This window comes from Plectropomus leopardus, chromosome 18 (genome assembly GCF_008729295.1).
Source record: "Plectropomus leopardus isolate mb chromosome 18, YSFRI_Pleo_2.0, whole genome shotgun sequence".
NCBI classification, from domain to species: Eukaryota; Metazoa; Chordata; class Actinopteri; order Perciformes; family Serranidae; genus Plectropomus; species Plectropomus leopardus.
In genome coordinates this window covers 3,722,129-3,739,628 of record NC_056480.1, presented here as the reverse complement: position 1 = coordinate 3,739,628, position 17,500 = coordinate 3,722,129, and the positions used below count along the sequence as shown (strand labels likewise).

At 44.2% G+C, this 17,500-nt stretch overlaps 1 protein-coding gene across 1 annotated transcript in view; it reads left to right on the top strand.

Moving 5' to 3' along the window:
• The window catches only part of cica (capicua transcriptional repressor a), a 56,342-nt gene that overhangs the window by 170 nt on the left and 38,672 nt on the right, over window positions 1-17,500 (top strand). The window contains exons 2-3 of the mRNA XM_042507008.1: window positions 7,292-10,919; window positions 12,873-13,149. Coding sequence (XP_042362942.1) covers window positions 7,485-10,919; window positions 12,873-13,149 — 3,712 coding nt within the window. The 5' untranslated portion in view covers window positions 7,292-7,484. The remainder of the gene's footprint in view (window positions 1-7,291; window positions 10,920-12,872; window positions 13,150-17,500) is intronic.

Genomic DNA, 17,500 nt, shown 5'->3' with positions numbered 1-17,500 from the left:
AGTATAAGCTGCCCACAAATCTTTCCTCCTGCAGCACTGCAGTGGGGCTTCTTGTTGTGCTTTTGCCGAGCTGCTAACGTTGTTCATGTTTACTGTGGCCACAGAGCCGATCAGCATATTTTCCGATATCTGGGTGGCCTGCGGAGAGGAGCAGAGGGCGGATTGGGTGTCTTGTGCGAAAAAAAGGGAGCGGTGCGGATAGACATAGTGAGCTTGAAACTTTTCCACTAGAAATAAATTCAACGCCATAACTGACGCTGGACTTCCTAGAACAACTGTTATTTTTTTTTCCTGCGTTGTATCAAAAAACTCGCCTCCTCTTCCTCCTCTTGTTATTTTCTTCCTCTTTTTCATGAATCAACGTGGCTGTGTGAATTATTCCGAGGGGCCTGCTCCTTTTGGACTAGTTTGTGGCCACATATTGACACTTTGTATCTCTTGTATCTCGCTTGCAACAATGCAAACGACGACCAGGTTGGATACAAAGTTACCGGGGCAGCTTTAGGTGTATTTTCTAACGACTGTCACTTTCGGATGGGCCAAACAAACCGACTTTGTGTGCTGTTTTTGTCGCTGTGTTGTGTGTGACTGTGGAGTGGATTCACAAAGTTAACGCGTCCATCTGTTTGGGACATTTAACACAGTCATGCAGCACGGGGAATATGGGCCGTATTACATGGTATTAAGGGTTAATATGCCCGTTAAACCGGTTATTTCCCGGTGACAGGGAGTTGAGGATTTCTAAGCGGCCTTGTGTGTAGTCGAGGCCTGGTCGCTGCACGCCACGGCCTGCTGTGTTGTGGAGTAAAACTGGTAGTAATCGCGGTACTACGAGGGCTTGACACATACACGGTACTATCCAGCTAAACCAGAGGTGACGACATCACCTCCTGTAGTTTGCATTTTGTTCCCCGGGCCTTGTCTAGATAAGTTAACAGCTGTTATCTTCCCCTGGATTATGATTATGTCACTTCTTTTATACACCCTGGCCTGTTTGGAGTAGTGATCAGGTTGTGCACTTAAAAAAAAGGGTCCTCTGCAAATGCGAAACTTTTAAATGTGATGCAGTTTGGTGAGGATCAAAAATATACATTTAATACTGATTTTACAGGTCCACCGGAGGTTAAAATAACTATAAGGTTCCCAACCTTTTCCTCCCAAGAGACCCCTATTCTAGGTTGAAGTCATGTAATGTGGTACACTTTTAGGTAGATTACTGAGAAAACATATGAAACTAAGAATACTATCATATGTAATACTTTTATAACTTGTTATGGATCTCTGCTATATTTCTGTAAAGAAAATATGTTGCTAGAGTTGCAATGATATACTGGTTTTGTGTGAAAGTTGACAATTATCATACTGTGTATATTTGCTTATCTACAATATTAGAGGAAAAATACAACTGACGGGAATTTCATTTTAGTAATTTTCAATAGGGGAGACTTTTAACACATACTTCCATTTAAAAAATTGTTTCAACTTTTAATTATGGTGATAAAACATTTGTTCAAGCAAAACAAACTTTTGTTTTCATTCCTTTAAGGATCATCTGACTGATAATAATAACATTTCAATATTATTGTGATAGCGCGAAACCACAATATTTTCTGAGATGGTTATCATGCCGTAAAAATCTCATTGCGGCCCTTTAATTAGTCACTTAGTTTTTATTTTGGTGTCATGTCAGTTTGGATCATAACATATGGAATTAAAAGACACCATCACAAGGAAAAACCCAACCTCACTTCGTGGATATGTTAAGGTAAAATGTTACAGTAATGTGTGTTTGTCTTTTAAATGGTTAAGTCCATTTATCATTTTAGTCATTAATTCATGAAATCATATATGTAACCTAACTATTCATTAAAAAAGGATTGTCCATCTTTTCTGCCATGCTTTCTAGAGCCCAAATTATATATCGGTCAGATGATTTTAGCGATGTTGGCCCTTCACAGATATATCGATATTGGCTTATGTGTTGTCCGATATGAACGATATGAAAAGTTTATTTTTGACAGAACATAATTCAGAAAAACATAATTCCACTGATATCATTTTTGAGAATAAAGTTTATTGTTAAACTGTTAAATATCCTGCCTTTATTACACATGCCCAATATGTAATACCTCATTCGTCCCACTTAACCTGACGTCCCACTTTACCCGACTTCACCCTTTCCTTGAGTAAACTGACAACTCCCGACTAAGTGACATATTTTATGGATATTTCATACTATTTTCAGTGATTAACATTAACAGAACAACTAATAAACTGTACAATTCACCCAAACAGTGAACATAATAATTGCAGGAACTCTGAGAGATCTGAATACATTTTGAGCAGATTATTTATTGCGAATATTAAATCAAACATGAGTTTTCTTGATATTTTTTAGGAACTTTTAATGTAATTCTTTGTATTATCTTGTTTTAATTTCTAATAATAAAACATACATAAAAAGTTTTTTTTTTGCACAGTCATTTTTTTCTTTTCCCTGATGCTCGGTTGTTACTCTGTTAGCTGTTTGGTTGTTTTAACTGTGCGCTTCTCCAGCGCAGGATGAGGCTGTTTAACAGAAAGTGAAGGCTCTGTGGATGTAGCTCGTGCTCAGGTCTTCATAGATCTTCTTCACTTTTTATCCCTTTGCGATTTAAGTTTATATTTTAAACAACCTTAACTTTTAAAATAATAATTTCATTTTGTTATCTGCACAAATGTAAATGAAATGTTGAGATATAGATCTATTTTATGTATTTAAAAATTTTTTAGACCCCTTGTATTCAAGAAGACCCACGGACCCCAATGAGGCTTTGGTGACCCTTAGTTGGGGTTGGGACCCTGAGGTTGCGAACCAGTGCTTTAAGGGACTGAGAGTTCACCTATATTTCCAAGTGATGGTGAATTCATGGGAACATCTGGGGAGGACATGCAGTTTTCTTCTAGCATACACATTCTTGATACAGTGATTAGTTTTTGCTTAGGGACTGTTTGTTATTTATGGTAGAGGAGGGGGTGGTGGAAAAAGGGGGAGGCATGTCAAAACATTTTTTAAGCACTTTTAAGGGACTTCTGTTTTTTTTTATTTTGCCTTAGGGGAGGGACGTACAACTTTAAATGGCTGTATTTTGTATTTATTATGTTTTATTTAAAAAAAATTACACCACTTATCATAGCCAGGATCTGTAAAAACAGAAATTGTTGTTAGGTTTTCAAATTTCTCACAGTCCTCAAGGACATTATGTGTGACCACATAACCACTGTGATCTTTAAATAGTGATATTTCATCAAAATCACATTAATTCTACGTTTATAATTTTGCCACAAATAAACCTTTTGTACTAACTAACAAGCATGTGTGAAAAGAGTGGAAAACTGAGGCTTTTATTTCAACTCTGGGATTTCATCTTCAAGTTTTTCAAACATCAAAGGGTACATTTTTAAAATGTAGGAAAAAAGGAAAAATATTTCTTTCTCAAAAATCTCAAAAAGAAGTATTACTCCAGCCACCCACTTCTCTGATAAATAAAGAACAGTCCCTTCATCTGTTTGTGTTGTAGCTCAGTACGGGTTGAAAAAGTGATTAATCAGTGACCTTAAACTGGACAATCGCTTTGCCAAACCAAATTTTGCAACCAGAAAAGCAGCAGCCCATGTTTTTGTCACCTCGTCTGACTTGTATCAGCCCGATGCTGCTGCCTTCAGTCATGTTTACCACGCTTTTGTGTCAACCTGTGAAAGCTTTTCTGCAAATAAAATATGACTGAACTTGCTAACCCGCATGTGTATGTATACCTGATGAGTGTATAGTGCTTCAGCTTTGATCAGTGAAACATAGGAGACCTCCTATAGCTCCCATATGGACTTCCTCGCTCCATATTTCACAGAGGGGAGCTCGAGTTGCGTCAGTTTGTCTTTAAGCTGTTATCATTAGGCCCATGACTCTGACACCAGCTGTTGTACACAGTGCACTACTGAGTAAACACACGTAGCATACCTCTATCGTGACCAAGTAAGGCCGGCTGCCAAATAATTTTATGGTGGCTGCTCTATGGCTGTCTGTCCTAAATAGGGATTTACATAGAGCACAGTGGCAGCTATTAGCTCCCTAGCTCTCGGTGTGCACTATCAACTATCATCACATAGATGTTTGCTGTGTGTGTGTGTGTGTGTGTGTGTGTGTGTGTGTGTGTGTGTGTGGCCTTGAGACAGGCAGCATTCATCTCTGAAAATGGATTTCTCTGTAGCCCATATGATGTGGCAGATATTAAAAGGACCTGAATGAATGCGCAGACAAACAGGAAGGCAGCAGAAGGGAAAAGAGACGAGCAGACAGAGAGAGAAAGAGACTGGTGGGAGGACGGATGTAAAACAGGGACAGACAGGCCGACATGGAAGTTAACAGACAGTCAAACAGTCGACTGACAAGTTGACATGTCTCGAGGTGCATGATAGACATCAGTCCAGAACATTTTGACAGTGGATTTCTCAGTTGGAGTGAGAGATTTCAGAGAGACGGCGCAGCATATAGGGGCTGTTTTTCTCTCCTCTTATACACTTGTTGTCTTTCTGGCACTCGTAGCTCTGTGGAGACTTTTGTATTGGAAGAAATGAGGCGGCAAGGACCCGAGGCAAGTCCCGCGCGTATCAGCCGCACAGCAAACAAACCAGTTAAATGACAACAGTCGCCCCGTTCAACAAGTCAGCAAAATCAATCTGTTTTACTTTCCGAAACGGAGGCAGAGCTGTGAATGAGTCCGGTGTGGAATAGCAGATATTCTGAATGACTCTGGCATGGCTAAGAGCGATACTGAATGACTCTGGTGTGGAATAACAATTATTCTCTGCTTTTCTGGACGACTGCAGCACAAAATGAGGAGACTAAGTGGAAGGAGAGGATAGAAAAAGAGAGATGAGAGGTAGAAATCAATATCGGAGAGGAAAGAGAAGGCAGGCAGGGGATAAGAATGAAAGCGTAATAGTAGCAAAGAGTGAGAGAGAGAGGGAGGAATAAAGTAACGGGAAGTTAGGTAATGGTCTTCCACAGGAAATGGAGTTTGTAGGGGCGGATTGACTCTGCTTTGAAATACACAGATAAAGGTCGCCACAGAAAGAGAGAGAGAGAGAGAGAGAGAGAAAGGGAGGGTTTCAGTATGCGAGCGAAGAAGGAATTCCCCCGCCTCTACTGCCCCGGCCAAGAAGTAGTGTGTGTGAAAGAGTGTGTGTGCTCGCAGAAAGGCTTGTCTGGGCAAATTGCTTCTCACTATTTCCATAGTGTGTCGTAAGCCGACATTGTGTTTATCCGACAATATGGCCTCCTGTTTTCAGTATGTAGCAGGTATGGATGCAGGCCTTGTGTAATGTGAGTAGAGGCTGTTATGTAATGAATTCATGTGTAATGAATTTGTAGATGAGTCATGTTCGTTACTACTCTAGTACGATGGTGCATCATTTAGACGGGAATTTTCGAATTAATGTCTTATTTTTTTTAGGGTCACAAAGTCCTACTTTGCTGTGCTTTTATTTTGAATTACTTTAATGTCACTTTAAAGAGATAGTTCATATTTTTGTGGGTTGCATGAGGTACTTATCCATATATAGTTTATTACAAATATCCCTTTCCCACAAATATTAGCATGTGTACACAGGTTTTTAAACATGGGTAAACCTGCCAGATGTAGGCAATAGGCTGCATTCCCACTGTCAGTGAACACGGCGCTGCAGCACACAAGTCTGCCTTTCTGTCAGCTGGCGCGTGCATGTGTGTGGGGATTGTTTTGTTGGTGTGTCCGTGCGACATCACGGACAGGCAGGAGAACAAACTTTTCAGTGGTTTCTTCTCTTTCTATATTTCTTACCTACTCAGTCTGTCTTTTAAACTCAGTGCAGATTAATTTGGAATAATGTTTGAGCACAGCTTGGGTGGAGTGAATGGTAATTAGTGATGGCACGCCATTGCAGGTTGTTGGTTTAGGAGCTGAAATTACTGCATTGTGTTCCCATCAATGGCGATTGGAGCTGGAGGAGATATATACCAGTGTCTACTGCAGCCATTTGACCGGGGTATGAATACGGATCGTATGCATTGAAAGCCAGATTTTAGTGGGTGTACCACCTAACATAATCATTATCAGTTTAAGTATACTATATATTTGGAGTATTTTCACCTCTTTACCTTTCTGTCTGACAGAAAGAAATGACCAAACACTTGTATGACCAAAGTCATACAATAACACAAACTAACTAACTGATCTAGGAAGCAGTAGACCAGTAGCTCCTGTGTTCACAAGGGTTGGGTGTTGTTTGAGCTTTTTTCCGTTCCCGGTGCCATAGCAATACTGGAGAGATGTCTCAAAACTCAACATTTATTTTGCTGTTATTATTACAGTAACTGATATGAAGTGTTACATTATTGTTGTTGGTTTAGGTTCTATTTATTATGTGAATTTGTAAACAGTGTTTTGTATTAATTCATATTACTTTAAACTGTTGAGAGGTAATATACTAAGTTCTGTGTTCAAATTTGCAAATAAAGTAAAAAAATCTGTTCTTTCATGTCGGTGACAGTCGTTTTGTGCTTTATTTTGAAAAAAAGTCATGATTCAGGCACCCTTAAATGGTTAACTGGTTCCATTTTAATATTATTGGAAAAAATTAAATAATACCCAACCCCTCTGAACACAGGAGCTACTGGTTTGACTTTGGCGTCTAAATAGTTAATTTGGATTCAACAAAGTTGCACAGAAACACAAACTAACTTAGTGACTGACGCAGCAGCAGACCAGCTGCTCCCATATTTAGCGAGCTAAAATTACTGTTTTTTTTCAGTGAAGTCTGGTGGGTTTGATGAGAGCACAGATGGGAATCAGTTTAAATGAACTGTCAGACGGTGAAAATGCTCACAATATATCATACACTTAAACTGATATTGTTTTAGGTAGGACTTTTTTTTGGTGGCTAAAATAAGTTTTTCTACTGCCCCCCTCCACAGCAGTAAAGTGCTTGGCCTCCATGTGGGATTCCAGCTTACTTCTCCAAACTAAGGGCGTGCTGATTGATATGTACTGTTTGTAACATACTGTCTGTGGATAAGAACCTCATACAACCCCCCTCCAAAAAATCTGAGCTATCCCTTTAATGTTATCATAGATGTTTGATTATGATTCAATCAGTCACTTTTCCTCGCAAAGCCATGCAGTTAGTTGCTATCTTTGGTGGTGAATGTGCTTTGTGCATGTCTGAATGTGTTTGCCACATGAGTAACCCACACTCCCTCTTTCTTTTTTTTCAGAGTCTCTGAAATAAGGTGGGCAAGTGCTGAAGTCGAAGACAAGACAGGATGAGAGAGAGAGGCCCCGGCAGAGGAGGAAAATAGAGAGAATAGAAAGGAGGAGGGAAGAAAAACGAGGCAGAACGAGAGAGGAACGCCAAAGAGAATCTCTGGGATAAATAAATAAAAAAGACTTGTTTGGATAGATGAAAAGATGAAGCCGATAAAAAAGCAGGGCCGGCGCTCTCCTCCCTCCACTCGGGCCAAAGGGGGGAAGCGTCGCGGAGCGGGTGATGCCCCAGAAGGAGGGGAGAAGAGAGACTCGGACGAGAACAGAGACAGAAGCAGATCCCCGCAAAACCGAACGCCCTCCTCTTCATTTTCTTCTAATTCACACTCAGAGTCCTCGGACCCAATTAGAGCAGAGGGGGAGGGGCTTCACAGAGAGGGGCTGTCAGAGACGACACTTGTGATCGATTCTGGGAAGTTTCTGCCATCCTCGGATGATAGATCAGGGAGGGCGGCTGTGAGCAGCCACAGTGACAGTGGCGGCAGCAGCTGCAGTAACAGTAGTACACCAAGCGCCAACAACAGCCCGAACCCCGCCTCCAGCCGGAAAACAGCCACTTTCAAGGCCCGTGTTCCCAAGAAGAAGTACACCTCTGAACACTGCTTGTCTGGTAACCATAGCAACACATCATCCAGCACGCCACCTCCTCTTTCTCTGAGCGGTGGTGTCATCAACCACGGGTCAACAGGTTCAGGAAGTGACATCAGTGTCTCGCACTCTGACGGTCAGAGCAGGAGCCTGATGGACGACTTCCACAGCAGGAGCACCGGCAGGGAGGGGACACAGGACGGCTCCCCGGGACCCCCCACACTGTCTCTGGGAGGGGACAGGGAAAGGCCTGCAGGAGGGGAAGAGGCGAGAGATGCAGAGCGAGTGTTGCCTAGCCCGCTTCCTCGCTGTTCCTCAACAGACACCGCCAGCGAGCACTCAGCCGACTTGGAGGTGGTTGGCGACTCGCACGCCCTCAACCAGACACATGCACCTACGAGTCTCCCTGATGCGCTGTCGGACGCCCTCGCCAAAGGGCTGAAGAATCAGCGTGTCCTTGCCCGACAGATCAGAAGAAGAAGTGACGAGGAGGGAGGAGGCGAGAGGAGGGATGATGGTTCAGACTTGGTGTTCCGGGCCGGGGTAGTCCGTAAGGTCAGCGGTGAATTTGGAAGCCTGGAGGTGCAACTGAATGGCGAGAAGACGTTGTGTCGCTATCCATATCGACACGACAGCCCCCCAGGGGTGGTGGACATCATCCTTGATGCCCCGCCGCCTGGTATCCATCCCATACCCGTTGGCACTCGTGCTTGTGTACCATTCGGCAACGAGGAGGGCAGCGAGGGTCATTGTCAGTGGTACCGAGAAGGTGTTGTGACTCAAGTGGACACGCACCCCGCAGTGGCCAACCGCTACCGCGTCCTGCTGTCTGAGGACAGACCACACTCTGTGGAGGATGAAGACGGTAGAGCTGGTACCCAGGCGGTGTGGGTCTCCCGACAAACGCTCCGGCTCCTGGTGCCACCTTGGGATCTGGATCTGCCGTCCAGCGGAGCGCGAGAAGGAGAAGAGGGCGGCAGAGAGAAAGAAAGGGAGCGAGAGGACAGGGAGGAGATAGACGTGGAGCAGGAGGTGTGTCGTTTGAGCCGGGGGATGACACCCGGGTCGGTGTTAGGGAGAGGAATCCCCTACCCAGGCATGGTCCCTGTTTCCTCCACAGCGGGACACAACATCAGCTCCCCAGTCACCCCGGCGTCTGTCCTCAGCCTGGCTCCGGGCCGAGAGTGGGACATCGAGAAAGACTTGGAGAGAGAGAGGGACCTCCAGAGAATACAGGAGAGGGACAGGGAGAGAGAGCGAGAAAGGGAGAACAGTGCAAAGCAGCAACAGCAGCAGCAACACCACCCGTACATGCCACTCACCCCCGAAGAGGACATGGAGGTGTCCCACTTTAACATGCTCCCAATGGGGGCCATGATACCCGGGGCCAAACCGATGGCAGTCCCCCAACATCGCCACATCGTCTCCAAGCCCCCACCTGGCTACCTCAATCCCCACTTGTCTGTGGTGCGGGGCATCGGAATCCCTTCTGCCCACCTGGCCTTGAACCCCCATCCCCCGCCGTCACCTGTCCTGTTAGGCCTCGACCCGGCAACTGCAGCAGCTGCAGCCGCCGGTGCCGTCATCGCTACCCCTCAGCTCCCGCCTCTCCCTCCGATCTCCTCCTCCACCGCATCTTCCTCCAGAGTAGAGAAAGCCTCAGCAGGAGGTTCTTCCAGTGCAAGTGGTGGCGGTGGATCTGGATCGGGTTCGACCTCCTCCTCCTCCTCACGATCCCGCACCCCGCTGACAGCCGCCCAGCAGAAGTACAAGAAGGGAGATGTGGTGTGCACGCCAACAGGCATCCGCAAGAAGTTCAACGGGAAGCAGTGGAGGCGGCTGTGCTCCAGGGAGGGCTGCTCCAAGGAGTCCCAGCGCCGAGGATACTGCTCCAGACACCTGTCCATGAGGACCAAGGAGATGGAGGCCAGTGGAGGCAGCCGGGAGCGAGGCGGCGCCAGCAGCACGGGGACCCTGACGCCGTCTGATCTGCGGCTGAGCGGTGGGAGAGCCAGCTCAGAGTTTGACTGGGATGAGACGTCACGTGAAAGCAGCGAGGCCAGCAGCCGTGGAGGAGACTCCCGCCCCCGCCTGGTGCTTCCCTCTCTGCTCCCCCAGGACCTGTCTCGTTTCGACTTTGATGAGTGTGAGGCAGCGACCATGCTTGTCTCCCTCGGAGGTTCCCGCTCAGGCACGCCGTCGTACTCCCCCATCTCCAATCAGTCGCCCTTCTCTCCTACCCCATCGCCCTCACCCTCTCCGCTATTCGGCTTTCGTCCTGCTAATTTCAGCCCCATCACTGCTCCTGCCTCGCTTACTACACGCCGCCAACGCCAGCTCAGCGGCACCAAGATGAGTACGCCAGGTGTTGAGCGAGAGCGGCACCTGTCTGGGATCGTACCCACGTTTCAGACCAATCTCACTTTCACAGTCCCTATGAGCCCCAGCAAGAGGAAGCTCGACTCCCACCCGCCCCCTCCGCTGCCCGCCATCCAGGACTACCAGACCAAACCGGAGCAGCAGCTGGTGGGCATGGGGGGCGGCATGGTGGGAGATCCAACCCTCGGCCACAGCCCCGCTGCCTTCAGAGTCCTCTCCCCGCAGAGTCAGCCCACAACCCCCTCCTCCCTCTCCTTCCCTCGGCCTCGTAGCGCCACCAGCAGGCCGCCATCCTCCGCTGCCTCCACACCTCCTCCGATGCTGGTCTCCCCCACTCCTCCCTCCCCGCTGCCCCAGGAGCCCTCCCCACGCCGCATTGTGCCCCTCCGTGATTCCCCAGTCATCGTCCGCAACCCGGATGTCCCCCTGGCCAAGTTCTCAGACGGCCCGTTAGGGAGGAGAGAGAGGAGCAGGTCCAGAGAGCACAGCCAGCCCCAACACCCTGCTCCCCCGGGCCTGCAGGTCCCCGTCCCCATCAACGGGGCCACCACCAACGGGGCGGTTCTCCTGCGCAACCCCACGTCCACACTCGTCCTGGTCACCTCCAGCTCGGTAAGAAAGTCCCTATGTTTTGTTTTTGTGCAGTATGATCATGTACAGTATAAGGATGAGCCATGTGAATAAACGTTTACGACAGTACGTGTAATCTCATAACAGTCATATTATATCATCGTCGACTCATTATAGCAGCTGTACAGGAAAACTGTGTCTTTGTTAACCCATGATATATGCTGTCATATCACCCAACTCTTGTACAGTTTGAATTAAGTGCTTTTACGAGCTTAAGGCCTTAAAAAACCTCCATTAAATAGTGTGATAAATCTTTAGTCAGGAGAACAACAACGTTTCTTAAATGCTCTTTTGTTTGATGCCGTGATTTGTTGTTGGTTAAAGGCTGATCTTGCATCCCGTTTCTGTCTGTACTGATTTCGATTTTTTTTATATAGTTATATAGGGTTAATATCTTTAATATCAAATAACTTTGTCAGTGATTGAGAAACTCGAAACCTTGAAAGTAAACTGAAGGACCGCTCCACTGAAAAGACACAACAATTTAAGCATGTCTTGATGCATTTTTGTGTGTATGTTTCGTACATTATCTTTGGACATTCTTCTTGACGCAAGGACAGTAGTTTTACCATTTATGAGATATTGTTTATATTTTATTGTATTACAAATCGATGGGTACTCAAAGCAACTTTGGGATGGCGCATTTTTGTAGGTGGTTCCCTCATAAATCTTTTTTGGATTTTGGATTATTGCAGAAAATGAATCCTGTGGCAAAAAAGGAGTTTATGAGACTTGCATGTTTTGTTCAGTTAGATAATCTTCACAAATGATCACCACTTTTAGGATTTTTAAAGCCTTGATGAAATCGCCAGAAATAAAAAACTTATGTCAGGCTGTTAAAAAAAAAAGTGCATTATGGTTTCATTATTTAACATCGTAACTGCAACGATGCTGTAGCACCATGTTTGACTTGGTGTTCTGTAGTCTTATAAATACTTGTTAGCAACCATCCTTTTATAGACACCTAAAACCTTCAGAGTTCATGAATGGGGTCTTTACTGTTGTACTTTAAGTCATTGTACAAAACGTGAAAGTCTCTTAAGCTTGTGTAAACCACAGACTATCTTTAAGGCCTCTAACAAAAAAACATTGACTCCGAGACAAGAAGTTCCAAGATTTAGGACTCATTCCTGTAGCTCTATATTAGAAAATAGATTCTTATCTCACTTGGTTTTTATCTGGTTAAATACAGGTTGAATAGAAATGTAAAAAGTTTATATTTTTAATATCATATAATGACTATAATAGAACTTAAAGGTGGCCCTCAGAAGTTTGTGGCTTTCTCCAGCTCAGATTCACAGCAGTCTAATTAAGACTCAGAGCCTTTAAAATGATCTTAGAAACCTCTGAAACATCTCCTGTTCTTATGTCAGTTAAGTAACATGGAAGTAGTGTTATAAGCTGTGTTGTGAGGACTTAGTGTTCAGAACAAATGAGTTAAAAGCAGAGAAGTGGATTTGTCTGCAGTGGTAGACTGAGGAGATACTATCTTTTAAGTATTTAATTCTCAAGATATAATTTTAGTTAAATATAACTTTAAAAGATAATTTACATCTGATATATCATTGCTATGAGTCAGTTCTTTGCAATCACTGAAATGTATTTTTTTTATTTATTTTATTTTCCATTTTATGTTATGCAGTCTCTGCACTAAATATTTATCCTAATTTTATCTTACTTTTACTAGTATTATCAAGTGGATTTTATCCATTGGAAGATGCATTCTATGTATTGTGTTGTGATTTTATTTTATTTTTACATGCAGGTGTTATTATGTCTTTTTGTCTTTTATGGGTTTTGATGTGAGGCACTTGGTGCATTTAATTTCTTTCTTGTAAAGCACATTGGGCTGCATTTCTAGTATGAAAGGTGTAGAGATATAAATATAAAGTTTATAATTATTATTAAAAATACTTTATTGATGTCTCCTCCCAGTCGCTGACTCCAGCCACAGTGGGCCACGCTGCCCTCTCCAGCCCCTCCACCCCCGGGTCCATGTCCACTTCATCGGGCTCCATTCTGTCCTCCTCTGGCTCAGGAGGCCGGGAGCGCGAGAGGAAACCCGAGGGACACCAGGACGCCTCCGGAGGCGGGCTGCCACAGCCAGTAGCCTGTCACCCGACGCCGACCGCCCTGCTGCCGCTTATACTGCCAGCTGAGTCGCCTCACCCCGCTCCACGCAAGCAGATCATCATGGGACGGCCGGGGACTGGTGAGTAAGGACACGGGGAGGGGTTGAGGGATCATCCCGGCGCCGTGGCTTTGACCTTTGTTCATGTCAGATACGTCTGCTGAGCTACACTTCTGCAGTACTGTGAAGTAGGAAGGGATGTGCAGGCTGAAGCTTGTATACTCCAGCCCAGTCATTCTCGCTTTCATTATCTCTCTAGAGTTACAGGAGTGTCATCGAAGTGCTGCGCTATGACTCATATACACTCTACTATTGTTTGCTTGCAGTGGAAGAAAGTTGCCACATTCACAGGATGTTTTTTTTGCCCCTGTGATTTGCCCTATAAGAGCATTTTGACCTTTAGGCAGCATTTTTTATTGGGTCATTAATTGATATTTATTAGGCATGTTTGTGCCAAATCCCCTATTTTCACAAAAGAGGGTTTGTTTCATATTGAATTAAAAAATAGCGTGATAAACAAAGTATTAGGAAATTTGTGCTGCTTCGGACTGCTGCTCTAAGAAATGCTCTTTTTTCGACAGTAGCGTTCAGTTAACTTAATCAGTGGCTCCTTTAAAATCAGCCACGGTGTGCGCTGCGTTCATGCATTTCATACTGAAGACAAAAAAGTAAACCCACAGGTGGTAATTTGTTGACATTTTGTGAACATTAATCTTGACAAATCTTCAGCAAAGACCAAATAAAACAAAAGAAGATGTGGCAATGACGTGAAATGATAAAGCCTACGCTTCCTGTCTCCTAAGTGGGCCCGGTCGTCTCTCCCCCACATACTGTCACCACATTTTGATGTGTTGTGAAGGTCGTGTGCAGAGGTGGACTCTTTCGCCCCTCTCCAGTGGCTTTGATGTAGAGATTTATATTGAGATCAGTAAATTATTATTTTTTAATAATGTTTTTACATTATCTAGGTCAAATGTGATCCCTAAACTGTGCAATTGCAAAAATGTGCAGCCTATAAACCTAAAAAAATATTTTAACATTTAAAAAAAAAAAAAAGTGCATCACATGTCCATGGCTTAGCAGCTTTTCCTCTAAATTTTGCCGAACGCCAATAATGATGGCTCACTCGACTAGCAATGGATTGGAAATCCAAGAAAAGTAAAGTCTCTGAGGAAAATTCTGTTTCATTACAGTGTGAACAGATTTTTTTGCTTTCACTGCCTAGCTGCAAAGTTTAAGCACGTTTGCGTTTACACTGCAGACAGTAGGCTACTTAAATGTGGGCAAGGTTGTTACCAGATGATAATAGCTGCATCACTGCTCCATTCAGCTCTCGCTGTATTTCCTCGATGTTGCAGGAGATCATCTGCAACTTGCTGATTGTCCACTAAACAGGGTTACGCAAAATTTTCAAACCTAAAAAAGAACAGGCTGGAGTGTTTACAGTCTCTGTTGTAATCGATAGTATATTTAAAAATAGAAGGTTTGTGGTTTCCACATTAAATCCTTGTAAGGCAAGAGTGTCAGTCTCTTTCTATTTCTGTTGACCAATCAACGGAGTGCAGTGGTTTTAGTCTGTCCTTTTAGTATCCGATAAGTGTGCTAGGTGCCTGAACTAAGGGGCGATGAAATAATGGTACAGAATGAAACTGTTCTGTTGGCATTACCCACAACTTTTGACATTGGAAATGCAAAAATAACTGATTTAATGTGTTATGAACTGAACTAGACCGAACTGCTTAGTGGAAACAAGGCCCAAGGTGTCCTTTCTGAACTCTTTGGCTTCAGTCCTGCATGTAGATATTTTTATTATTGATTGTTAATTTTCCTCATAACCTTCCTAAATGAAACCATCAGCTAACTCTCTAAAATATGAGGTGTATATTTAATGTCACAGGGATCATGTGGGGTGAAAAACAGGGTGATGTTACCCTTGTCAGAATTTTGTACTCCCTCTTACAAAGTCTGCATTTGGGCAAAAATCAGTCCGCTTTGTGTGCACTCTGTTGGATGTAAGAAAATTGGCCACTGAGAGAAAAAAAGAGGTGTTTGGGTTAATCATATACTGTGTGCTTGTTTCCATGCCAACCTTGCGATATTACAGCCCAAACTCAGAAATGTTACTTTGAATATAGGAATGAGGAGGATAGTTTCCATTTTGAATTGCATGGTGTCATTTCAGCACAACACTTATCTAAACCTGAAAACTTAAAGTGTAATAAATGTGCAGGAATTTGTGTTATTGCAAAGAGAAATTGGCAATTTTTCAGTTTCACTATAAATACTGTCATTTGATGAAATAAGAGATTGTGTTTTAAGTCAGCAGGAAACATGGCGTGGTGCAGCTGCTGAAGATTTCTGTGAAATGTAGTTTCAGCATGAGAATCTTTGACTTGTAAATTTAAATATTTAGTGTTTCCTCACTCTTTTCTGATTACATGATCATTTCTTGATTTAGTTCAGGCGACGTCAGAGTGAAACCTTTCTCCCCTGAGGCGTGAAGATCAGAAAAGGTTTGATGCATCAGTTGCACAGGCAGACCTGCTGCTCACTATGTGTAATTTGTGACTCAGTAGTGTGTGTAGTGTCAGAGTTATTGAGTGTGCGTGTGCAGGGGGTGCCACCCTTTTTCATATCTGTGTGAGTGGGGGTGTGTGTGTCTGAGAGAGTTAAGGGGTGTTTTACTGAAACTTTGAAAAGGGCGAGAATATTGACATGTCTGGACGTGCAAGACTGAAAGCAGGAGTGCAGAGAGCAACAAGGACATTCACACCTCCTCCTCCTCCTCTCACTCACACACACACACACACCAACACACACACACACACACACACACACACTCATTTCACTGTTCCAGACAATCAACAACCTCAGACAGGGCATCAAGGGCAGGTCCAGCGTGATGTGAATGTGTTTCATCACTCTCAGCAGAAAAAGGAGTAATCATATTGCCGGCGTGTTGTCATGGATACGCGGTTTCCACCAGTAGAATTAGTGCAGTAAAGCGTCGAGGCCTGAGCTGATTACCGGAGTGCGCTTTTATTCCTTTCTCTCTCACATCCCTCGCACTGCTGCTACTTACAGCCACCTGCCTCTGTAGCGTTACGTTTCCTCTGCCATACATTTTTAAAAACACCTAGAGCCACAGCGAGCGCAGAAACAAACACAGGCAGAAGGCAGTGGAGGCCCCCACGGCTGAGATCTCTCTCCTAAATATAGCCCAGCTCAAGTGCAGCTGCATTAGCATCACAAGTTTCATTACTGCGCTCTTTGAGTATGTCTGCAGCCTTCAGAGGAGGAGAGATAAGAGCAGCTGAGGTCCCGTCTTGTAACGCAGCTCAGGAACTGTATTATTGCTCCTGCACCCACAGGAGAAATTATTTCAAAGTGGTGGTAATGTGTGGTCAAAGGACAGGTGGATATCTGCAGTGGAGGAGCCTAATATCTCCACCTTTTAGACAGCTGTTCAGCCTGCCAGGTGTATCTCTTTCTCCTCGCTGCTCGTCGTCACTGTCAGCGCTTCAAGTAAACCAATACAGACGTTTGGTTATCTGTGCTGTGTTTCTGTCTCTGATATTTTTCACAACCTCGCCACCGTCAGTGCCTCCCTGGAATATTCATGCCTCGCCTCTTCAGGGTGTCAGCAGGTCTTTTAAAAGTTGGAAGATTTGTTTAGCACCTTAAAGGATAAGACTGTGATTTTTATTTTTCGTTCTGTCAACAAGTCTCATGAGAAGTCAGACACCAACACTCATTATGTGTACATGATGTTTGAAAAAGTCTTATTATTTTGTTAGTCAGACTAAAACTGGTCTTTTAAAATACATGTAAACTTGTTAGTTTGACTGAAATCGGACTAAATCAAATTTTTTGAAGTTACACTAACTCACCCAGATAATGCAAATGGTTGTCGAGCTCCTCTGTCATGTAAACACCTCGTTCTAACTTAAACTGGCCCAGGCGTTGTGCACGTGCTCCTAGTCGCTGCACCGGTGTCCCTCGTGGTTAGGGATAGGGGCTATTCGTTATTAATGTGGGGGGGTAGGGGGTGCAAAACAGGTCAGGCATTAAAAAAAAAGATTAAGCCCTGAAGAGGTACTTGTGTTTTTAATTTTGGCTTATGCCAGGGACATTCAACTTTAAATTGCTGTTTTTTAATTTATTTTAAATTAAAAAAGTCAGACCCCAGCCACCCCCCTCTGAAAAATAAAGTACAGTCCCATGGCCCCGACATGGAAGCTAAGCGATGCACTGCTGTGGACGAGACTACAGCAAAACACATTTTAGCCGCCCCCCCCCAAAAAACCCTTACTTATTAGTTTAAGTGTACACTATATTTGAATATCTGCTCCTTTTAACCTTCCACAACACCTGATGAAGGCAGCGGTTGACCAGAGACTCTAGAAAGTCTGTTTTTCTCAAAGTCTGTTGT